The 25109-nt window shown below is 45.2% G+C and overlaps 2 protein-coding genes across 7 annotated transcripts; both read right to left on the bottom strand.

The window, feature by feature from the left end:
• Nucleotides 1-896: 896 nt before the first annotated feature.
• On the bottom strand, nt 897-16865 carry HDHD2 (haloacid dehalogenase like hydrolase domain containing 2). 6 transcript variants are annotated; one of them, XM_075019545.1, is made up of 7 exons: nt 16786-16865; nt 13915-14020; nt 11054-11262; nt 8500-8584; nt 3537-3753; nt 3088-3151; nt 897-2113 (listed from the first exon to the last, which is right to left on the bottom strand). In XM_075019545.1, exons 2-7 carry the CDS (start codon nt 14013-14015, stop codon nt 2010-2012), a joined length of 780 nt encoding a protein of 259 aa, XP_074875646.1. In that variant the 5' UTR covers nt 14016-14020; nt 16786-16865; the 3' UTR covers nt 897-2009. The 6 variants fall into 6 exon arrangements, with proteins under 6 accessions (XP_074875646.1, XP_074875647.1, XP_074875649.1 ...); XM_075019546.1 differs by having other exon boundaries at nt 13915-14016; nt 16786-16861; XM_075019548.1 differs by lacking the exon at nt 16786-16865 and adding an exon at nt 16552-16725.
• A 3497-nt stretch (nt 16866-20362) lies between these two features.
• IER3IP1 (immediate early response 3 interacting protein 1) lies at nt 20363-23508 on the bottom strand. The gene is made up of 3 exons (XM_075019550.1): nt 23349-23508; nt 21472-21573; nt 20363-20562 (listed from the first exon to the last, which is right to left on the bottom strand). Exons 1-3 carry the CDS (start codon nt 23437-23439, stop codon nt 20507-20509), a joined length of 249 nt encoding a protein of 82 aa, XP_074875651.1. The 5' UTR covers nt 23440-23508; the 3' UTR covers nt 20363-20506.
• Between the last annotated feature and the right edge of the window lie 1601 nt (nt 23509-25109).

Genomic DNA, 25109 nt, shown 5'->3' with positions numbered 1-25109 from the left:
CTAAGGTGGCAAAGGCAAGGAATTAGAGGAACTTGGGAGACATTGTAGAAAATCAGCAGATTTAGGCTAATCTAACTAGAAACTGGATTGGTGGTTACCCACTCGTTTGCAGCCAGCCATAAAATGCAAACAGTGAGTCTTTGCAGCACAGTGGTAAATACAAGCTGGGAGACTTTTCTGCTTATAAACACGGCCAGGTAAGCAGTCAGGACTGCCATGTGTCTGCAATCTTTTAAACAGAAATTCTAATCAGTCATGTTTTTAGGCTCTCGGGTCTCACTGCTGCCTCTCTCTTACCTTCCCTCTTGCTTGCCAAGAGAGTTAGTTACCTTCTTTGCAGTTCTCCTAGTGTTCTCCTTGCACGGGCTTGTCTGCAGCTGCTTTTCTAAGTACGTACCACAGTCTTGCACGCTTTCCAGCATGCTCCGGGACCTCTGAAGCACAGACAGTCTCTTTTTCTTCCAGCATCAGTCATGTTATCAGAAGCCTTTACAGGAAACGTCTTCACGGGATTTTGCTAATAGATCTCTTGCCTCCTGAACCTGATTCCGACTACGGGCCAAAGCCCTCCCTGACATACTCCACGCAGAAACCAACACAGGTTCAGAATTGGTGGCATGAACGCTAGATGTGTGAATTTATTCAAAACTGTAGGTTATAATTTATGAGGGCACGCAAACAGTATCTAAAGACAGCTTTTGTTCCTGCGGGTTTTACTGTTCCTACTGTGTTTCTACTACAAAGTCTACTCTGTCCACACATTCCGTCTCGGACAGTGATTAAATCTGAATGTAGGCAACCACCCACCAAGTGAGACTGCAGATAGATGCTCTTTCATGTAAGGAGAGCTTCCCATTTGTTCATCACAATGATTTTTCTTAACAAGAACGAGCATGGCTCATTAACACAAAACTGTATTTTCAATAAGGTCACTACTCCAGTAATGTATAATTACAATCTAATAATTTAACACTCAGGAGCACTGTAAAACAACTGTAAAGGACTTTGATTATTACAGTTTGCAAATGGACCAGAAAAGCTATTTACCATCATTACAAAGTTGGTTCATATTGGGGGATTTAGCACATAGGAGAAGCACTGCATACTACAGAATTAAATTTCATTTTACAGCTCTACTAACCAACTGTGTAAAAACTGGAATCTGTCCCCATGGCTTGTAAAGGATTTTTCCCATAACATTAAAAAGAAACAAAAAAACTCCAAACAATAGTGAAATTTTGCAACTGTAGCATTAATAGGACCCTGCTGAAGTCTAATTTTAAAAATTCACAGTCTCTAAGGCTTTTAATACCAGATTTTTGTTTCTGTACCATTCTTTTTAATAACAGCATCTAATTAAAACATCTGTAAAATGCTGACAGTTTTAATTTTATGTAAAATTTGAAAAACAAAACCAGGATCTGTTGTAATGAGAGGAAAGATATCAACAGTAGTTATTATTAAACAATGGTGATATTTTAATTTAAAAGTCACTTCTAAATGTGCATAATGTCTACCTTTAAATTACAGCAGAGCAGAGGCATACTCATTGAAATCACTACAGGCTGACTAAGGCTCTGTCATTAGTCTCTGAGCTTTATTTACTTGAGTATTTCCAGTGGGTTTTTTCAGTTTAGCTTATTCAGCAGAAGAATCTGACACTTTCCAGACAGGGCTTTGCATCAGTTATTTCTTGAAAACTGAAAATAAACAGAACTCTCTGCCATGCTCCCTACGTTGTTCAGGAAAGCAGCCGTGTTGGTAGTAACCTTTCTGTCTCACCTGCTGGGTGTCCACGGTCCCTCATCACGTCCTCGTGAAACTACTACAGGAAAGGGGCTTTTCCAGGACCCACGCTCATCCTCTGCCCTTTCACAACTCGCGTGGAAGGAGCTTACGGCTAGGTTTCTGATGCAATGCATGCACTGATCCTGTGACCTTAATTGTTGAAGCAAGAGGAAAGGAAATGATGCAAGACCGATGTTTCTTCAAACTAACTATTCCCTTTCTCATAACAGACGCTCTAGGATGTGTTCCACTGCCTCTGGGAAATTCTCACAGGTTAAGTAAGGAGCCGGATTGATTTTGTTTTCATCCGCTGGTCGATATTTACCTGTAACAGATTAACAAAAAGATGTATTTAGCTGTAACAGATTCACAAAAAGATGTATTTACCAAGCTCCTTTGAGTATCCTTTTTTTTCCCTGAAAATTCCAGTCCCTCCTCGGATCAGTAACAACCAGACACAGTAGGAGAACTGCTCATCGGAGGTTCTCCTGCAACAACCATCCCCCAAAGTCTTCCCTAAACAAACACTGAGCCTTACTGCAGATTCCTCCAGGAGCAGCTCTGGTTCAAAATCAGTGTTACCTATGCACTACTCACTCACTGACTATTCAGGTATTTGTGTTGTAGGTTCTTGAAATAATAATATCATCTTCCCTTCAGGCTTTTATGAGGAAGAGTACAATTACTTGCTTTCATTTTCAACATGGCCTGTGTGATGTGAGCAGCTGCCACTTCAGAAAGACCTTACCCAGTCCATGGTGCCATCAGTAACATTGATAATACCTGTCAGTCCCCTAAGGTTCCACTTTTGTCTGAAGCAAAATGACTTTTATAATTACCAGTGTAATTACTAGGGAATATCACCAGAGTTCCTGAATGATCAGAGGTTACATTGCTGTGACTGATTTTGGCAATCAAAGATGTCACAGTAACAGTTCTCTCTGTTCTTTGATTAGTGCTCAGGATTTTAGAGTCATTAGAGCAAAAAATTCACACCTCCAAGATCAGCTGCCCCCATCTATCACTTTATATCATCCTGCTATCAGTTCTGGGTCTGTGCTCTAGCCCTGTTGTCAAAAACATTAAATATAACAGCCTATCCGGACTTAATTGCAGTCTACTGCTTGCCAGGCTGCACGGGGCGATGGACTCGGGGTCTCCCAGCAGCCCCTCGGTGTAACAAACTGCAGGAAGGGCAGGCCTCTACAAAGCACCAGGGCTCAGAGCGCACCTTCATTTCGGGCACGGGGGCTGCCAGTACCACTGTCTCCCGAAATGACCGCTCCATCGAGCACTTACCGGTCCTCACCAAAATCCCACGCATGCCCGCGTTCTGGGCGCCACCAACATCATCCCTGCAGTCCTGGGGCAGAACAGGAGATCCGCTGGTTAGTGGTCACAGACACTATTTGTTAACAAGCTTTTTCATGACATTCTCCGCTTTGCACATCACTAACCAGCCACTTAAAAGCAGCTACATGGAGCCAAATCGTTTAGCTGCCTATTAGACAAACTGTCACAGGAATGATTTACTACGTGCTTTTTGCCTGACCGAACAGCAACTGAAGAGAACTAACCCCATGGACTACACATTAAATCCTGCCAGTTTTGATGGTTTGATTTTCACCCCTCGTTTAATCTCAGCACTTTCAGAAACATCAAGTTCGTGGCATTTGGGAGGCACCACATGCAGTGGAGATAAGCACTACGTTAACGGGCAGGTGATAAGGTATTTCGTTCCCACGTACGTCACCAATCATGACGGCCTCCTCTGGGGCACAGCCAGTCCCCCGCAGAGCTTCTAAGAAGAAGGTTTTCTCCGGCTTCCCCACCACTGTCGCTTTGGTGTCCGTCGCGTATTCCAGCCCAGCTACAAAAGGTCCGGGTCCCAGAGCCAAGCCATCTTTCTTCTTGAAGTATCTGGCTTTATGTATAGCTATAAGAGGAGCCCCATCCAAAATCAACCTGAAGAATGAATGAAGAAGGAAGTACAAAAATTACATTTAAAACCCCCAATATTTGCAGCTGAAGGCCTGAACTGGCTTTCATTTGAGTTGATGACACTGACTCTCATGAAGTCCCAAATTATAATGCAAGCTAGCATTCATTTGGAGAGTTAAATAAAGTTCCTTCCTTTCTTTTCCCCAGAAACAGCTAATAAAACAAATCCCCCAAATAAAGAATTTATTATCTTGAGGATTTTAACAGGTAACTATTTTTAAATCCTCTCTCTCTCTCTCTCATGCACTTAGGTCCATTACTCTCAGCAGCCTCACTTTTCACTAAGGCAAACATCCTAACATTAGAACCCATCTGATTTCCCCACGCAAATATTTTAAAATACATTAACCACGGGTAGTGGCTGGAGGTAGCAGTTTGATGGCCACAGCCTTAATCTCCTTGCCTGGACTGAGAACACAGCAGTGCTTTCAGGCTGCTGCTGCCAGGAAATCTGCAGCCCAGCAGTTCTTGGGGCTGTTGGTGTCACCTGTAACAGCCGAACAGCTACATGTATCCATCAGAGACGGGTGTTCAGGTGAGTCCCAAGCAGAAGGTGAATCATTTTACCTTAACTTTATATTTTAACATCGGAGGAATTACAGTAACAAGTTACACGAAAAGGCACAAAGATAGTAGGCGCATTCACGTCCCACCAAATTCCCCAGTTAACAGCGCTATTACTGAGCCTTTTAGAAACAAAGCTGGATTTGGGCTCCTCGCTGCTGGGGACCAAAAATTCCAGATAGTTCAAAGCAACAAGTCACCAGATTCTGAACACTTCTGAGCACAATAAAAGGGCCACAGAAACAAGGGTCATAATGCTTGGTATGGCGGCATTTCGGGAGGGTCTTGGCTGGGCACAGCACCTGGGAAGCGAGTGCAGCGGTGGTCGTACAGACTGGGAACTGCTCCCTGCCAACAGCTGAGATCCTCCCACCTTACACGGGCCCGTTTCTGCCCCTCCGCGGGGTTCCACAGACAGCATCTCTGCCTGCCAGCCGACCTACCTGTTAAAAACCTGCACAGAACACGGGATCGTCTAGAGAGGGTGGAAAAATGGAAGGGAAGAAGTAATTAAGAAACTGCTGTTAATCCACCAACCTCAGTCAGCGCCTCCTTAGCCTTGCTACCCTGTCACCCCTGTCGATTCACTTCAGGTCTGCTTGAGGGCTCTGGTCTAACGCTCGCCTTGTAAAACCCTTGTGGCAGCAAGCGTGTCTCATTAGTGCGCACAGTGCCTGAACAGCGGACCCATGACAGCAAAGTAATAAACGGGAGTTTAAGAGGGCTTGCTTTCACAGAATCTGGACCTAATCTTTGATTCTTCCATTTCTGTTACCTGCCTGGTAGCTTTTCCTTACGGCAGACACATCAGCTACCTGTCCTGCAGCAAAGGGAAGCCTGTGTAGCTGCTGTGCTACTGGAATCCTCTCGGTGCTACCAAGCACAGCAACTTTATTGCAGTCCGCCCCCTTCCCAGCCTCAGTTTCAGTGCAACAAAAGCCCTCCAGACAGGATCTATAAAAGTTGAGGTAATGACTGCCAAACGCTTCTCATTCGATTTTACAGCACCTTCTGCAGGTACCGAAGCGACTCCAGTCTAGCAAAGCTGGGGGACAGAGGAGAAACATTGGCCGTTATCTTCAGGGCAGAAAGGAGGATTTCTATTCCTCTTAACCCTGCCTGATTTACCAAAAAAACGCCTTTAAGAAAACAAACAAAATCTTGCTTTGCCCCTTCACTGCCTTTCTGGAGCTCTGCTGTGGCTCTGCTCAAAGGGGCCGGCCTAGGTGAGTGGTATGCTCCTTTGAGGACATCTCCTCCTTCCCACACGTTTGCAGAGCAGCCTGGGTACTCTGAGCAGTACATAAATGATAATATTTCATTTCACTTAATTATCACAAAACGCTTCTAGTGAAATCAATGCCTTCCAAAGCAAGCTCAACAAGAAGAGAGCTGGCATGTGTATCTGTAAGCAGCCAGATATGTTCACGATGGGAGGATGCCTCTAGGATACAGAAAAATTTAATTTGACAGCAGCACCACAACCACTTACATTCAGCAGTTTGCAGGAAAGATCTCACCTGAGAGAATTCCTTTAAACGCAGCATCAAAATCCCATGTATACAAAAAGAGAAATTTAGTCTCAGTCACTTCAAATGGTGCCTAGAGAACGGCCTTACTCTGCGTATCTCGTTTTGGGACTCATATTGGGTTAGATTTACCTAACCTAATGTTGGATATCAACCGAGTAGTTGCCTACCAGGTAATTAGTCAGCCTGGGCTCTTCACAGTCAGCGGAGAGGAAAAAGCACTTCTAGGGCACAGTTCAACTGTCCTATTTTAAGCACCACTAGGGGACAAATGAACGATGCCTCACAGGCACCTCCTCTCTCTCTCAGGAGCCCAGGTCACCAGCTCATATACAGGCATCAGCACTGTAGATATCTGCATTTAATCAGATTCACCTTAAAGTTTTGCTGCGAGCAATGCAAATCCCAAGTGACTTAATCATCTGAGCAGTAAAGGACAAGGAACACGGACACGGCACAAGGCTTGAGAAGAACAGAATGTGGCCAATAGTTAGAATTTCCCTTAGACCAAACAAAACTGACACCAGCAAAACAGTTTACCCTCAATAGAGGGCTGGGGGGAAAACCCAGAACAAGTCAGTGAGATGTTAAAGATCAGTCAGAGCCCATCCTAGGGCCTCTGCCCAGCCTGAAACACAGGACCAGGAAAAGACTGGGCAAATCCAGGACAGATTCACAGAGGATGAATGAAATCTTCCTCCAGGCAGACAAGTCAGCCGAGCAGCTGGGAATGTGTCTGCACAAGGCAAGGTGATCTGAAGGACTCGGCTCAATACTCAGCTGCACCACCCAGACAGCCCTGGATATAGGATGCTCAGGCAGCACCGGCTCCATGCTACCCCCTGAATACATCTCTCTTGGGCAGCAAGGCCATGCCGCGCCCGCTGCAAGGGACTGGATTTGGCCTTCAGCACCTTCCCTCCATCACCAGAGCTAGTGTCCAATTCTCTGTTTAACGCAAAAAAACCCAAATCCAGCCTGGGACAACCTCACCCACCTCCACAGGGCCAGTTCTGCAGGCTTTCTTCTGTGTGCTGGCCTGGGGAAGCCTGGAGTCCTCAGGGACTCTGAATGTGATGACTGGTTTCTTGCTGCAAGTGTTCCAGTCTCCAGCCCGAGGCAGCTAATGACTATCATTCAACAGCTAATACATTCGTGACAGAAATATCAATAAATAAAATGATGTAAGCACTGGAATACATGATGGTTTAAGTTCACACAGTTGTGAAATTAGAGTCCACTCATGAGTGCGCTGTAAAACTCTAAAATCAATGCCATCATTGGCAACATGCACTAATGACGCTGCCCAAGAATCAGTTTGGGTCAATAGATGTTCTTATGACACAGAATTGGTATGCAGATAAGGACAGCATTGGCTTCCTACTCCAAGGAGCCTCCATAATACACTGGTGAGCAGTAATTGATACTCCCTCTTCAGATTTAGTGGTCATAAAGACAGATTAAGGGGCTTGAGATCAGTTTTTTTTCAAATTCCAAGGTGAAAAATCGTGTGCTAGCCACCACCTTGTGAGCAAAGAGTGGAAAGGACTAATTGCATGTATCGCAGCACAGCATGGAGTTACCCAGCGTGTGACAAGGTATCTTCTTTGGCTCTGAGACAGCACTAAAGTCAGTTACCAGCTGCCCACAGGGGTTAGCAATCCCGCAGCTGGGAGTGGGTGCTCCTCCTCCATTACAAGGCCAGGCCAACCAGCTCGCCCCAAACCGCTGTGGAAGGACAGCGGGCTCAGAGAGCTCCCAGTGAAATGAAAGGGAAGCATGGTAGGCTCTGTTGGGGTGAAGGGTAAGGGATATGTGAAAAGCGCAGACAAGGGTCATTTGAACAACAGACAAAAGGCACATCACCAGGGCTAAACTCAGCAACAGGCCTGTGTTCAAGTCTTTGAAGCTCAAGTTAAAATCAAGAGTGCTGTGCTGAGCTAGCACTAGAGGGAAGGATGCATGGCTGTGCACTTCTGCACATACTATTGCATCCTCACTCGTGTACAGTCACAGATAAATTTTATCTGATTTACCCCTTAATCAACACACAAAACAAAGAGCTTTAGAAATAAGACAGACGGGATCAGAACCATAGTTCATCTAGCCCAGCATATTGTGCTGGGCATTCCTGAACACAAAATGCTTCAGAAGATATTGCTAGAAATCCTGCACTAGGTAGGTAAGGAATAATCTGCCCTAAATACTGGATTTCCTTCCCTATAATATTTGAGCTCCAAAGGCCGAGGTTTGAACATAGAAGCTGCCTCCCAAATACTTCCCAACATCCTTGGTTTTGTGTATTCCTTTTGAAGCATTGCTAACTTTTTCACCTCAATGACAACCGTGACTGTACTTCTGTAGTTTACTTACAGACTGAAAGCTATGAAAACCAGGGCTGGACTGACTGCCTGAAGTTCATGGTTAAGGCCCCAAACCCACCAAGGTTAGTGGCGCGCTCTCAGACACGGAGGAAGACACCATAATCACGCTATGTAACCGTGACATTGCTACCACTGTCTTTTCCCCATACGAGAAGGATTTCCTCACACATGTGGAGGTACAGAGCCCAGCAAAAGACAGCCGCCACTCAAAAAGCCACAAGGGGCTGACTTACCGAAACGCTCTGTTCATCATCTCATAGTGAAAGTGCTCAGGAGCCAGTCCTACCACCACTGCATTGGGGTCATCAGTGGCTATCCCTGGAAAATCAAAACATGACTCTGAGGGAACAGAATTTTCTTCATACTTAGCAGTACACAGTCAACAAATGCAATGAATCACTTTACAGCAAAAACAAGCATTTTCTGACACAGACACATCACGTAGGCTAGTTTTAAGTTTTTTAGAAATTAAGAAAGTGTCTGTGGAAAAGGTGTTTTTCTATCCAGACTCTGCTATCCTTCACAACAAACACAACTCTGCAGCTGGATAGCCTTAACAGCGACTGTTGAACAGTGATTCTCTCATTGCCTCCACTGAAATGCAGCAGACCACACAAATCACTTTTTTAACTGAATGACTTTCTGTTATCTGAGAATCCCATTCTACATATATTTATCTACTTTGTGAGATAGTAAAGCAGGAAGATTGGTGAAATCCATCCAGTTTTTCTATTCCCCTTAGTCACAGAAAACTCCACTTAGGGTATAAAGCTTGACTGTGGTTCTACGTATCAGTCTGGTTATGATGGCAAAGATGGTATTGCAGCATGACCTAGAAGCTGTTACACTAGATTAGTTTTGGCTCTTCTGGAAGGTCTTTTTTTTTTAATGTGGATTAGTCCCCTCGAGAACAGCTTGCACCTCCTTTGTCCTGCACTGCTCTGGAGGAGCATGGCTGTTTTTACATGGCAGTGCCACCTCTGAACAGAACCAGCAATGGAAGCAGAGTAGCATCTACAGGAGAAACATGAGTACCAGAGAGTTTTGTTTATGACAGGTTAAGTTACCAGCTGCATCCTGCACTTGCTGGGGTTTTTTTCCGCCTTCACACAGCATATCCTCTACACCTTTACTGGGACAACTAGAGCTCCTGGGTCTCCAGAGAGTGTCATCGCAGCCTGCTGGCTGATGTCTCCTGCCGCGTGTCCTTCAGTTAGCTCAGACAGCAAAATGTACACTCAGAGATGCCATGTGGATTTGTGAAACTACCCAACGGCATCTGGGTCCTTTAACCGAGAATGGATTACATTCATCCATCTGTGACCAACTTCATAGAGAGATGAGCCAAGAATAGTTCGATAGCAGCCATTAAGAGGAATTTAAAGCATTCTCCATTGTACTTAAATGTTTCAAGAGCAGCACTGACAGAATGCGAGCCAAACTGCTCACAGCAAAAAGAAACAGAACAATCACAAATAATACCACCAATGTACTCTGCTGGTATCTCTCTTTGCCGTCTTTTACAAAATTAGCATCAGCTACTGTAAAACTGATGGAAAGATCCCAAATACACGGAGATTAAACTGATTTAAATGCCTTCAGTGAAATAGCTGCTGTCTCGGCTGTTTCCGACCCAAGAAAGCCTTCCCAAGAACACAAATACAGAATATTGCTGGGGGCATATTTCTCTGGATCTGATGTTAGGCAGAACAGATTATCAGGTTTCATTGCTCTCAGAGCCCACAGAGGCTTTTCTCCTGTACACTTATCTTTCTGAAGATTACTGACTAGACTATGGCACTAAAATTTAACAGGAAATGTCTAGCTCCCAGCAAGATTAGAACCTACTTAAATTACGCAGCCACAAGGATTTCAGTTCATAAGGCAAGGGACGGGGAGCAGTGGCAAGCCATCCACATTTTTGCTGCCTTTAAATGAAAGACTGAATATACAATATATGGTTTTCAACTCTGAGTATGTTAAAAACATGGGTACCTTCACTACTGTTGAAACAACGATGTGGTTAAGTCAAGGACTAACTGTCCTAGCTTCAGGCACCTGCCAGACATGTCCAAGTTAGAATTTATCATCTTCTACCCCTCTTACTGTCGAGGGAGGGAAATGGGAACATCTGAAAGTAAAGCAAGCTTTAACCAGGTCTTTAGAGATGGCAATCTAGAGAAGTCAGGGTGATGAACCTTCTGTCACCAGTTAAGGTATCAAAGTACATGGAGTGAGACCTAGATGTTCAATACAAGATAAGTAACAATAACTACCTGGAGATTTTACATTTAATAATAATCCACTAAGGGAAAATAGCCTCCTGCATACATCTACACACTGGCTTTTCAGCTCTTCACAAGCAAAACCTCTGTGCAATATCTCAGGGAAACCTGATTTCCAACAAGTTGACTCATCCTTGCTGTAAAACAAATCAGCACTGGTAAGTGCAATAAATCTCCAATGATCTAGTGAGAAGTATTAGTCTTTTTTTTTTTTTTTTTTTTTACACTGGAAATTAATAAAAAGTATTGAGTTTTACCCAAATTGCTGACTATTTGAAGGCTTTGGCTGCCATTTCCACGACTCCTCAAGAAGCTACGACTTCAGACTGTTGAATGTTAATTTAAAAAGAAGAAAGGACCTTTATGACTCTGGAGAGTTCCAACATTTCAGGTTTCATCATGGCTAGTGGTATATATATGATTGTCATTCTACAGAACAGAGAGCACTATATTTCCTTAGTTGTTCAGTAACATCCACCATGCTGTTTTCTGACCACCTCACCTGTGAAATCAGGCAGGGCCTTAACATCCACCAGGAGGAGAGGCCGCACCTGCCTTTGCTCCAGAAGATTTCTGGCTGCTGTCAGAGACGTGAAGATCTCATTTTCTGCAATGTCAAATCCCAGTTTTGTCAGCCTCTCCAGCAGGTCTCTCTTGCACTCCTTTGTTGTGTTTGTCACAAATCGAATGGTAACCGGAGCGCTGCGCAGCCTGATGAATGAAGAGCAAAGGCAAATTGGTCACAGCATCCTTCTATTTACACACTCGAACGTCTCTTTGGGACTGAAAAAAGACCGTTTGTCTAAAGGCTGCAGATGAAAAGACTGTATACATCCCAGAGTACTGGTGCCACACAAGAACCATGAGGTTCTTAACTTCTGTGGACTGGAGGACAATGTGCAACAGATGGCAAGAATTATAGCTACCAGAACAAGACCAAGTCTCCCCTGTTTTGCTTCTACCAGGAAAAGTCTGGAGGAAAACGGTGACTCCAGACTCCATCTTCACAGCAGTAGCAAACACATCTATGATCAACAACAACTAGTTTGAAAAGCCTTTTAATTCAAACCAGATAATAAACCAGCCCTGTGTTCTGGATCAACAGCATCCTGAACCAAAATAAATAAACAAAAGAACCTTGTTGCTAAATTAATATATTGAACTCCACATGCCGGGTGAATTTCACAGCAGCTGTGGCTCATTCGGAGATGCAGGATGCTCTAGGAGACTGTGTTACCTGTGTGGCAATTTTATGTCAGCTTTTGCAGCCATTTCTCCCTTTACTGAGGAACACCAATATCACATAAAACCACATTATTGCCCTACACTGACAGTACATGCTACCAAACAATCAAATAATTTTAAGTGACAATTTCAATGGCATTCCCTTTAATTACTCCCCCACCATCTCTTTCTCTGTTTGTTGCTATAGAAACAAACTCTGGCATCAGGACTGCATGGAGAACATCAGGATAAAGTTGGTCAACACTGGAGACTTGCTTGCACCTGCCACTTCTTTCTCTTGTTTGTCAGATATGCTGACCCTTCACAAGTATGAACTGGTAAAAAACTCCCCTGGTTGCTAATAAAATAAAAATTCATGTTTGGAGTTTTTTTCCTATGGACCTCAGTACTGAGAAGTAACCCGAAAAATATAATCTATCCATTTATTCCCTAAGCAAGCTGCATGCCAATCATTTCAGCTTCTCTTTAGGAACGCCAGTGACATGCATTAGCAGAAAAGAGCACAAGAAAATGTTTTTTTCAAACCTCTAAGCAAAAAGACCTGGCTGTTCCTTGCAGTGAAATGACACCTGCTCTCCATACCTGTGACAGCAGGTTGAAGCTGACAAAAGCACCAGATTCTCTGCACCTTATCCCTTCGCTAACGCCCTCCCTTGCCAAAGCCAGGACAGGGCCTCCATGAGCACAGCTCAGTAGGAATCAAGGAGAAGAGAAGACAAAAGACAACCAGTGGCTTTAGAAAACAGTTTGTCTTCTGATTCTACAGAATCTATTTCTTCTGTCCAGTCTAATGCCTGGGGGTTTGCATGTGAGCAGCAGACAGGACAGATCCTGAGCAGCAGACAGATACAGATCTCAACAGCATCACCGCTTCATATAGATACGGATTTTTGAGAACGCTGACTCTCACCTGGCACAAGTTCTCCCTGCATCATGAAACACCAAGCAGACACGGTCCAGTGAATTAAAAGGTAATGAATGAGTACCCAATGCTTTAGTAGTTTTGACTTCCTTGCAATTTTACATCTTTAGGAGACAATTATTTCCACAGAATTATTTGTGAAAAGAAATGCAGTTTCCTAATCCCTCTGTGAACTTTTCCTCTGAGCAACAGTCTAGCTTTATAAAAATCTAAGCAGCCAATACAACTCCAGTAAAAACTTCTCAGCCTTAATTCAACCCTATTCCTCTCCTCTGATTAATTCTTACTCTCCCAGCATCTTAAGGTGTCCTCCCTCCCTCACCACAATAGCATACATCCCTTTGTGTTTTTCTTCACCCATTGCAAGATGTCTTCTCCAGGAAAAGTGTCATAACACAGTACAAAGGTCCCTGGCATGGCATATCCTATTTTGCCACTGACTCGGCCAGATTAAGTCATTTTACTATGCCTCAGTTTCTTTAGGAACCCTTTCATCAGAAGAGAAAGAGGTACTTAACTGTCCTGCTTAACAATGTGTTGAAATTCCTACAAAAGCTGGGCTGTATTATCAAATGTTTCTCCAACTAAAAAACAATTGAGGTTGTTTACCTAGCAGAAAGAAACTTTAAAAATAATAAAGCAAAGCCTTGGCTGAAAGACCAAATGAAACGTGAACTCCGCAAAGGATGCCTTGCTCATCAGGCCAAGCTATTCCTTCTGTTATTCCACTCTAGCTCACCACAGCCCTAAGGGCTCAGGCGTACAATCAGGGTTCTGTAGTTAAACAAAGCACCGAGGAACAGCTCAGCTGAAGTGACTTAGGTGTACATAGGGTAATTCAGATTAATTTAACTACTTTCCACTTCGGTTAAGGCTGCAATCCCGTATGAATTAGCCGAAACATTCCGAATATTAAGTCTTCTTCTATCTAGAAAAGACTTAGCTAAGACCTAGAGAGCAACTTAGGAAAGCTGTGGGGGCTCAGGTGATACATGGCAACTTTTCAGTATCTAGGCCCTTTGCTGATTTCTCTTGGTATTAATACAGGTATAAATAAAAGCAGAATTTGGCCACATATTTGCTCATCGACGACAGCGTAAAAAGGCAGAAGCCTCAGGCCCATTTACTTAAAGAAGAGTCTTTGTGCAAACGGCGCTGATATAACCTATCAGAGGAAATCGAAAAAGGTAGCTTGCCTTTTAAGAGCTTCCTGCGCGCCTGGCACAGCTGAGTCTTCAATGTGAAGTGTGCCGCTGAGATCCACCAAGACAGTTTTCAGCGCACGCCGAGCTGCCATCCTTCCTTCCCCAGGGAAAAGACAAATAAATGAAACAACAAAAAACTGGTTAGCAGACAATGGATAATAAAAATAAGGAACTCAGTTAAGCGCCTCATTTGTGCCAAGCCCGGTATTACTCAGAACATTACTCGCAGTATTAAATGGGCCCCTTTAGACAGAGAAATAAAAGGCAGTGTTTAAAAAAAATACATAATTGATGGGGTGGTATTTTCCCAAAGACTCTATATATGGAAATCAGGTGCTATTTGGTTTTTAAGTGCCTTTATTTGTGCACGTCAAAAAATTCTCTAAACAACTAAGGCTGTTGAGAAGAGGATCATTAGGTCTGGTATTGCTGGTTCAAGGCCTCAGCAAGCACATTTCAGCAAGTCCCATTGACACCAGTGGCGCTGTTCAAGTAAAAATAAATATAATACTACTAAGCGATGACACAGTGCTCTGACTATAAAGCTCAAAATGCTCTGCAAAAGTGGATATTGTTAATTTTATTTTTGTAAGCAAGATCTAGGGTGATCTAGCCCACAACACAATTCAGATGCCCCAACTTTTAGCCTATGCGGTGGCTGGCTACCTATGTGACAGCAGGAATTTGCAGACTGTTAGCCTGGAAGCTTTCAGGGCTCACAGATATTCAGCACCCCAAAGGGTTACTCCCTCCTCTTGCAAAAGGGACAGTCAAGCAGTTTTTCTACAGCAAGCTTCTGTGTCACACAGATAGGTACATGAGACTCAGCCTAAAATAGAAGCCAGCATTCAAAGGGTAAAGGCACTGGGGAAGAAAACAGTGAGGTCATGTGCAAGTCATCTGGCTAAAAAGCTGTCTTCAGAAACTAGTACTTCTCCTTAAGTGTGCTGCAAGTGCTGTATTTTGCTCCACAAGCAAGTTTGCTGAGTTATTTCTCAGCAAACATCCAATATGGAAGCTTTTCTCCTCTCTGTTAGACAATAATGACTATCATCTGACCTGTCATCACTAGCAAGTCATCACGATTTTATTCTGGAGCTGGTTTGATTACAGGCAGAACAAGTAACATGTATATACTTTTAAAAAAACAGGCAGAGTAGTTAACACCATGATTAGAACCTGCCTTAATAAATTTAATTTTCTATCAGGACAGTTTTATCAATGATCAAGATCATGTGAACTTGACGTCTCAGGTACAAGACACACACAGAAAACTTTGAGATTCCACTTTCATTATTCCTGCTGGTTCCCTGCAATAAGAAAAAAATATAAAAATGCTTATTTTATAGTATGTCTCTTCCTACACAGGCCAAGGTTAAACGTCTATGATACAAAGCTGATAACAGAAGTCCTAAGGGAGCTTCATCAATTGCATGGGCAAAAAAGGGCACCAGGTTTCTAAGACGCCTTCTCCGAGTAAAATACTTAGTGCAGACAAAGTGCCTGAACGGAATGGAATTTGCATGGCTCCACATTATCTCCATGACAAAAAAAACTCTCTTCCCTCAGGCACTTCAACTGTGGCACAGGGAATTTTGAGAGCTGAGAGAGATTAAAAAGAGGACTGAAGAAGGTGCTATTATATAAATTCTCTAGCCAAAGACACATGACTGCAGAGCAACTGCACCATGCCTGCACAGATAGCACAGCTAAGGACAGGGACAGAATAACCTAGGTTAGCAGAAATGGGATTTTTTTCTTCTTCCTTTTTTACCCTAGGTCTCCGTTGGTTCTCCTATTCACAGTGTATTTATTGGGGTGGTATGGAAGTTATTTGCAGGACCAGTTTTCAGCACAGCTGATTTTAAGTATAAAGCTCATGGCCTAGCAAGAAAGTCCTAAAAAGCTTCAGTACCTCAGTTTTCATAACTGCAGGCCAACACATCAGGGGAACCTCACCTGTGTCCTGGCATTACAGCTACAGCAACAGGATGAAGCCATACGATAATTCAGGCTGGTCAGGACACGAGGGACCATCCAGTTCCACTCCCACCTGGTCTTTGGCAGTCTAAGGGACCTACATGCTGTACAGGGACGCAACAAGATGCTCACAACCTACGGGGAAAGAGGCCTTGGCCCCTTATGGGAAGGCTTGTAATGGCACGAAACTGTTGGAGCCACGGAGGAGCTGCTCTCCACGGCAAAGGTGCCCGGCGCTGCCCACGCAGGCCTGGCCTCCCCTGGCTCCTCTTCCTCCTCTCCCCCAGACCCCACTGCAGGGCCACCCCACGGCAGGCCCACCCCACAGGGCCCCAGCGAAGGCCAGGCAGCGAAGCAGGAGCCCCTGAAGCCACTGACGAGCCCCACGACAAGGCAGCAGAGCGGCCCGGGCCAGGCCGCGCTGAGGGGAGCGGGGCTGCGGGCTCCGGGGCCACCCACCCAGGCCCGCAGAGAGCCCACAGGGCCTCCCCCGCGGGCCTGCCGTTGCCCCCTGAGGAGCCGGGGGCAGCGAGTGCCTCCCTGCTGGCTGGGGAGCCCCGGGGCCGGTCCCCGGCCCCACAACGCCTTCGAGGACGGACGCCTTTCCCTCCCTCGCCATATTGGAAAGGGCACGAGGCTACAACTAACCTCCACACCCCCCAGCCGAGGAAATGGTACGGCCTCTTTCCGCCAGTTTAAAACGGGCAGGTGGGCCGGTCCATTCTCTGGAGAGGGACTCTCCGAGCTCACCCGGCTCCCCTTTCCCGTGACGCGGATGGTGCCGCCCGCCCGTTCGCGCCCGAAGAAGCCGGGCGGGCGCACTCGGACGAGAGGGGAGGCCAGCGTGGCGGCTGCAGCGGCGGCGCCCTCCCCGAGACTAACCTGCCTCCAGCCGCCCCTCCGGACTGCCCGCCTCCTCCTCGGCCCACCCCGCGGGGTCCTCGCAGAGCCGGGGCTGCCCGACCGAGCGCCGGTTCCCTCCTAACCACCGGCGCCGCAGCCGCGGACCCGCGGCGGGCGCTCAGCGCTCAAGGGCCGGTGTCCCCGGCTGGGCTCCGGCAGTCGCCGACAGGCAGCGCGGCGGGCAGCCCGCGACGGGGCGACGGGGGCCACGGCGGCGCTGAGGGGCAGAGGGCGCGCGGCGCCTGAGAGGAAAAGGCGGGAAGCGGCAGGAGCCGAGGCGGCTGATGCCGAGGCCGGGGCCGGTTCTGCCGCCCGGAGCTGGAGGCTGAGGGGGTGTGAAGGAGGAGCTGGTGGGGCCCCCAGTTATCTGGGGGTGGTACGGTTTCTGTGCGCTTCCCGGCTGAAGCCGGCCAGCGAGGTGTTGGTGGAAGTTTGGAGGCTCAGCTTGCTCCAGCCGCTCTGTTGGAGGGGTGTAACTGTAAGGACTGCGCTTCGCCTGTGGCAGGAGCAAGGCCCAGCCTGTGGAGACTCGGGCTCGGGCTGTGGTGGCAGCGGAGCGGGCCGTGCTCATCTGCAGGAGAGGCAGCGTACAGAAAACGTGCTTAGAGGCAATTGCGTTTTAAGCTGTTGCAGTTAGGATTTCATGAGAAACGAGGGCACATCAGTGAATTAAGTATGATCGAGATTCACAGTTTGAGATCGTGATGGTACATCAAAAAATCCAAGGTATATAAGGTAGTACAATTCTGAATTTGTGACAGTGCAACCTAAGGTGACGTGTCAGAGCTAATTAAACGGAGTTTGAGATTCATTTATTCATGTACAAACCCATTGCCTTCTTACTTTTCCCTCCGCCTGTCCCCATGCCCTTCAAAACAAAACCTTTAACAGTACAGCCATACAGAATTGATCCCTTATTCCTGTCTGTATTTGCACTAAAAGCTCTGTGAAGTGTCCCACAAGCTTCATTTTCCCCACACAGCCAGCCACAACTGGTACCACCACCACACTGCAATCGACTGCCATGAAAGCATCTTCTGTTTACAAACCCTTACCAGAACCAATTATTCTACACTTGGAAGTCTCAGTCCTCATCCTGACCCATAAAATGTTCTGGTTATTGTCATTTCTGTGCCAGGTACGAGTGATAAAGCTCTTTGTGGTTTGAAGTGACTACTGGAGCCCAGGCTACTTTGTACATGGAGCTCTTTGCCAAGTGGAAACTTTTTTTTGCACGTTCCCTGTTACTGAAGAGCCCAAGCTCTGGCCAGGCTTGAAGTGCTTCACCTTGTTTGAACTTGGTCACAGCAGAACTGCTCAAAGCCACACGAGGAGACAGCGGCAGCATAGTTATTCCCCTGCTGTCTCTCTGCAGTCCTTTCTCTGCCCGTCTGCTCTCTACCCTTTTGCCCTCTTCTCTGCTCATTACCTGGGAGACCTGATCTTCAGCTGCTGCCCCACTTTGAATCACTATTTTGCATCTGCCAGGTAAAACGCGTCCCAGTTTTGCCTCAAATGCAGGATTCCTGCTGCACAGAACCGCTGCTCCTTTTTACTGCACGTGCCTAATTGATTTTGAAGTGATCTGCTCACGTGCTCTAAGCTATGCTTTGAAAATTCTGGCCTTTCTGAAAGGACAGGAAGATGGGGGAAAAAAAAAATCACTTTTCACCTGTTTTTAAATCTGTTGGTTTTAGTCTTTAGTACTGGCTTTTATCTTAGTAAGAACTAGTGTTTTAACAGTCAATACATATGAAAAGGAAACGGTAGGCAAGCTGTGCTTGAAACCATTCAGTATTCCAATCAAATGCATCAGCAATGGAAACAGCTACCACTGCTTTTTTACAATGATTTTACAAAAAAAGGCCTGCACACCTGTGTTTTATCTGTTCCACATACACACTGTCCAGTTTCCACAAAAGACAAATATATGAAAGTAACTAATCCAGACTGTACCCTCATCATCTCTGAGTTACACAAAGATTATTCTATAGAAATACTTTATAACAGATCTACCTACTCTAGAATTCAAAGGCTAGCATGACCCTATTCTGCCTCTGGCCAACGCTACCCTGGCTCATTAGGTTTGCTACATAAACCAAAATACAGCTTCATAGCAAAGAGATGATAGTTCCAAGTGCCACAGGGATGAGAAAAAAAGTATTTCATGTAAGAACAGTAACTCTGGTATCTGGAACAGGATGCAGCCGAGTTTTGAAATACTCCCACCGTACACCAATATAGAGCAAGTTATGAAAGAGAGTGCTTAACTTAGAAATTCAGAATTTATTTACAAATTTTCACTAGAAAAAGGAAACAACACAAAACTCTCCTCCTGGATATACTCTACTCTGCAAAACACTGCAAGTGAAGATCATTAAATTAATTTACACATTTTACAGATTTATCTTTGTATACAACGGCGTATGCTTTAGTCATCAAGATGTCGGAAGAAGAGATGATAAACTAAACTAAGCTGTTTTAAAATAATGAAACTGCCAGGTTTCCTTTGGCCTTCCCCACTTCAAAAATAAGCTAAAACACTTTAGCAGAGGCACAGACCTAAGACTTCTAACTTTTCTAAAGAATGAGAGTCAGCCTTCTTCAATTCAGACTTGCTACATAACATCTGACCTAACCCAGCAGTCTTAATTGAGACAAGATCTGTACCAAAGCAATTAGCAATATTCTCTGCGACAGAACTGCAAGATCATACCCACAGTTTCAATTTCAGTAAGCTGTTAATTTAACAGAGGAAGACGGAGGGCAGGGGAAGCAGCAGCAGTAACAGAAGAGGCTGCAAATTCGCTGTTTTTTAACAAAGAATTCCATTTGAAAAGGGCACAGTATTCCCCTCCCACGTTGCCCAAGAAGCTCGGAATACAAATGGTTCCCCACTTCCAACACTAATCACCACGCAGAATTTCAACACACATTTAAAAAAGTGTAATAATCCTTGACAGAACAGTAACAAATGCTAATCGCTAATCCACCTGCTAGTCTAAATTAACACAGAGTTGCCCAGCTTCAGGTACAGCTTTTTTAGATTTTGCATAGCAATTGCACCTATTTTCAACTTACTTCACCATCAGCATGAAACCTTATTGATTTGAAAAGTCTAACACTACGAGAAAAATCCTGGTCTCAATCAAACCAGGAACATTCGACTTGCAATGTGAACTGAATCAGGATTTTACCCAGCTAGTTTTATCTCCTTCAATATCACAACCATACTTCCATAATTTATAACATGTTTTCAGACCCTAATTTGTATTCTCTTAAATAGTACTCTGGTATTAACTGAAATAAACACTGTGGTTTTTTTTTAATTTAAAGATAAATTGGGAAGCGTACTGAAGGAAATTCATCCCTGAGTAACGAGACATTTAAAAAAAACGCATCCTATTGACAATCATTGCAATATGTTGCGACGCATTACTCTTAACAGTCAACGCTACTAACAGCAACAGAATTTGTCATAGTCCGATGTATTTGCAGTGTCGTTGCATTGATCCCATTATCTTGATTAATGAAACTGCAAGTGAACATTAGGAAATAGGATAAATAGAAATAGTGTCTTTATTATTTTAAGTTGAATGTCAAATTGACAGCTAAACCGTGCTGGATCCCAGAAAACTCAGAGTAGTGATGGTTAGCAACTCGCTTCTTTGGATGTCCAAAAGATTTTCACCAGGTATCTTCAACCAAACAACAGGAGGAGAATGATTGTAACAGAGTTCACTGCTATTAATGGCACTGCAGGGGAAAAAAAAAAGAAAAAAAAAGAAGAGCAATGGTGAAAATTTTCTTTTCCACGTCACAAAGTGACAGAACTTCACATTATCTTGGGAGACTACCTTTTAAGGAGCAAAAACAATCAAAATTTTAAAAATACACTTATTTTTCCTATGCAAAATCAGGATGAGTGGAAGGAGCCAGGATCAAAGCCTAGGACACTAAAAATTGGTAGGAAGCAACAGCATAAATATTTTTCTATGGCCCATCATGTTTTAACTTTAACGCAAACAACCTTTTCTCCAAATGAAACTAGACCGCCTCAAAGTCAGTTTCTACCCTTGGCTTTGCTGTGATTTAGAAGAAATGTATCAGTTTTTGCTCTGTGATGGGCAAGACAGACAAGATTTTTTACGTCCCCTTTATCATCACCTATAAAAGGAATTTGTCCTGTGCTTTAAAGTGAAAAACTATCAGTAATTTACAAATTAAGAGTCTGTTTTTGTCCCCATCCTTTGAGGTACGTAAGCCTGGCTTACCTTTAAGAATCCCAGGAATTACATTTCCCTCACCAGGTACTTCATACAAAATTGAATTTAGCCAGGGTGAAGCTAATTGTGCGCTCTGATTGATCACCAAGCTTCCCCCCCCCAGCTCCCAAACTCTGAGGAAAGACAAGATGCAGCAGCAGTGCCACAAGCCAGAGTCAGGGTATTTTTTTTACACGTTATCAGAATCGGGGCACCTTAGCTGGGACCTGCGCCCTCCTACACTGAGTCCTCACGCGAAGGAAGGATAGATTGGAAATGACGAGCAGAAATAGCAGCTGTTTGGTAAAAGAAGAGAGTCAAAATACTGGTGTTACTTCATTAAAGCACAGAAATAACACTTTACAGACAACGGTATTTAAACAAAAGGTTGTCACCTTACCTCTCATAACGGTTCGTACAGATCGAATAAGGTTCGTTAGCTGCGCTTTAATTCCTGGTTCCTCTCCAAATCCTCCAATCCCTTGGTCGCTTCCCCAGCCAACTGTGTCACACAAAAACAGCCAGACAAGTTAGGAAAAAAACCCCAAAACCATGCAACAAATGCTATCAGTGATATCAATGAATATGGTTAAGTTTATCACTAACATTAGAAAAACAAACTGCAAACCAATTCACTTTATTTCAAGATCAGATTTTAAAACAATATACTGAAAGCCATTAAACCTTTTAACGAACGCAACAGTAATGACAGATGAACTGTTCTGTAAAGGAAACCCTTACCTTACACTGCTGTACCCTGTGTGCCACAGAAACAAATCACTTTATTTGGGCTTCAACAGAACCCCCGCCAAAATAAAACCAAATTACCATCTGTTCACAGTCCTTTACCAGAAGATAAAATAGCAAATGGTGGTTGGGTGCGAAGCGATGCTTCAGCACCGAGAAATGAGCTGCAGGACAGAAAATGGTCAGCACAAATTCCAAACGGGAATGATGATTTTTGTAACTGCTATAAAAAAAAAAAAAACAAAACCAGTGCCTTGAGAACTTTTCAGAGGATGATAGAAGTACTGCGGGTTACAAAGCCTTTCAAGGGAGAAGCCCTTCCCTACCTGCTGCGGGGAGGCAGAACCTATGGTCCCAGTGAGGGGACTGGGGGTCTCCAAGTCCTACTGGTCGCAGCCCTGACCCGTTTGGGGACGAGCGGAGCAGAGCAGGGAGCGGCTCTCAATATTCAAAGCTGCAAAACTCCCAACCTGCGAGTTTTCTTTTCTCCAGAGACAACTTTTGAGTAATTATTTTTTTTCCCCCCGACTTTTTTTTTTTTCCTCTCTCAGTCTGCTGTCAGCAAGTCCTCTGCCTCACCAGCCGCTGCTTCCCGCTCGGATGAGCTTGGAGTTATTCCCGAGTCACCTGGGGCTGACAAGCGGCTTCACCTGTCCAGTTAGTCCCCACATCTCCTCCCTTCTCTTCGAGCCGCTGCTCACCAGGAAAGCAAAAGAAAACCCCAAACCCAGCCAGTCCCTCGCAGCGAGTCCTGCTGGGGAGCGGGAGAAAGGGATAATTCTCCGCTCTTCCACAGAAAATCCTAGCTCAGCCTGACCTGGAGAAGTCAGGATTCTCCAGATCGGGAAATTGGGGGGAAACCTTGGCTCATAGGTAATTAGTTTTTTTCTGGGGCTTGGCAGATCTTTGCGTCTGTGGCTCTTCTGTGTTTCGTAGGGTTTTGTTTTCTTTTAAAGGACAAGGGTGCCCAACCTCGGGGGGTCCTTCCTCGGCACCGCAGAACCGCGAGCGTGAACGTGCGAAGCCTGTGAAGCGCTATCTCGCCAAAAAAAAAAAAAAAAAAAAGGCACGACGCGATGAAAGAAACCATCTCACGCTATGACATCCTCCCGACGTGCGGCACAAATGGAGACGAAACAGCAGAAACGCACAGAAAAAAAAATGAAAATTACGGAGGGAAGGGGGGGGTGGGGAAGAGACAAAGCAATGACAGGAGCGACATCGACCGCACCGGCGGAAAATTCAAGACCGAAAGCCCCGGAGCCGTTCCCTGCACGCTGGTATTCACACCGGCAAGGAACGGCCGCGGGAGGGCGGGGGGGCGGCCCGGTGGGCCCCGGGCATCCCGGGGTTTACCGAGAGCCGGGCCGCAACGACCGGGGAACGCCAGCCGGGGCTCCGGGCGGCTTCTCCCTTCGGGAGGCCCCGCCGGGCCGGGCCGGGGGGAGCGGAACGGGACACGACGCGTCGCCGCGACCGGGCCTGGCCGGGTCTTCCCCCCGCCCTGCCCCGGTCCGGTCCGTCTCTCACCGTGTCGGAGGAAGCGTTCTTCGTGCAACACGGCGATGGCGTTAACGACGAGGAGCGCGGCCTGCAACAAGGAGTAGAGCGTGAACGCCATGACCCGCCGCCGCGATGCGCCGCCGGGGCGGGAACCGGCGGCCGAGCGGGACGTGGCGGGGCGGGGCGGGGGGAGGGGGCGGGGCTGGGGGAGAGGGGCGGGGCTGGAGGCGGGGAGGGCGGGGCTGGAGGCGGGGCCTCGGGCGCTGGGTCCCGCCCCGCCCCGGTCCTGTATTTTTTAAATTTGTTTTCAATCTCTATCGATGTACGGTGTCGTTCGAGCAGGGAAGCGAGCGCAGATCCCCACCGTTGTTTACGCGGAACGTAACGACTGCGGAAGTCGGGAGTCGTCGCAGAATCCGAAAGAAAACAATTCTGGTTTAGATCGGATGGATCAGGGCCTCTGGGTACTTTTGCAGTCAAATAACAAAAATAATAAAAACTGGAGCTCAGGGATACTGTACAGTTATTGATGCATAAATACACTTTTTTTTTCCCCTTGCATCTTTCAGTCCGATTGGCTGAAGGCGGTGATTTGCATAATCACTCTGATTTTATTTCTCAGTAATCATACAATATGCAAACCCCTTAACTCCGGATGGTTGATAGCTTTTATTACTCAGTCAGGGTACAATGATTTGCATAATCACTGCGCTTTGATGGTTATTAGACTCATTCGCCGTGATAGCAATGATAACTTTGTGCTTAATGTGGTGAACTGGAGAGACCCCCGTCTCGATTCTTTGCCCTGCCACAGACTTCTGATAAGATCTGGGTAAATTATTCAGAGTTTATCAATATTATATCTTCGTGCTTCCGCTCTGGGTTAAGATCCACTCACCAGCAAGCGCGAGATGATCGGATACTTCAGCCGTGAATCGAGCACCAGGACCATACGATCGATAGACCCTCAGACACCAGGTGAATTAGCCACGAAGCAGCCCACACCTCAGCTTCTTCCTGCCTTCATCTTTCCTTTCCAAAACACTTCCTTTAGTATAGTCGATGACGTAGTATTATGCATCTAAATAATCATTACTATTAAATTACGTTACGTTTTAACAGCTGGAACTGGAAGCAAGAGAAAGCACCTCATTATCAGAGCCGTAGCATGTTTTGTTACTAACTTACCCCCCAAATTAATACTATTAAATAAGGGAGATAGAACAGAGAGAGAACAAAAATTAAATATATTCATCAGAGTTTTGTCATCTGGTCAAATGTATTTGTCATTTCAGTCTCGAAAAGGAATATTGTCTCAATTCACGGAAGCGAGTAAAACACTTACTGCACTTCCAGTGAAATCAGTATTATTTAAGCGTATGCTGAAGTGTTTTGTTATATGAAAGCTCAAAATATTTCCAAATGTTGGCTCCGATTCTGCAAACACTTACATGTATGATTAATTTCATGCACATCAGCAGTTAGAAGGAATACTGGAGTGTACTGGCACGTGTGAACACACACTCGCAAGGATTCCAAAGTAACTTATTTCTCATCTAGAGTTTTACATAGGGTATAACTACAAACTTTCTAAAAACTATCAGTTTAACATTTTAAAATGGAGCCATTTCTAGTTACCCAGGGGCCCCCAAAGTTTGCAAAATGCTTTTTATCATCATTCAAACCATCTTTTTCCGTGTGTCTATAAATAATAAAAAAGGCTGATCTTGATTTTTATCAAACTCCACACACACAGAGAAAGTCAATATTGGGCTGAAAAGATTTCAT

The sequence above is a fragment of the Buteo buteo genome, chromosome Z (genome assembly GCF_964188355.1).
Source record: "Buteo buteo chromosome Z, bButBut1.hap1.1, whole genome shotgun sequence".
Classification (NCBI taxonomy): domain Eukaryota; kingdom Metazoa; phylum Chordata; class Aves; order Accipitriformes; family Accipitridae; genus Buteo; species Buteo buteo.
Note: the sequence above shows the minus strand (reverse complement) of the source record. Positions and strands in the feature narration are given on the sequence as shown.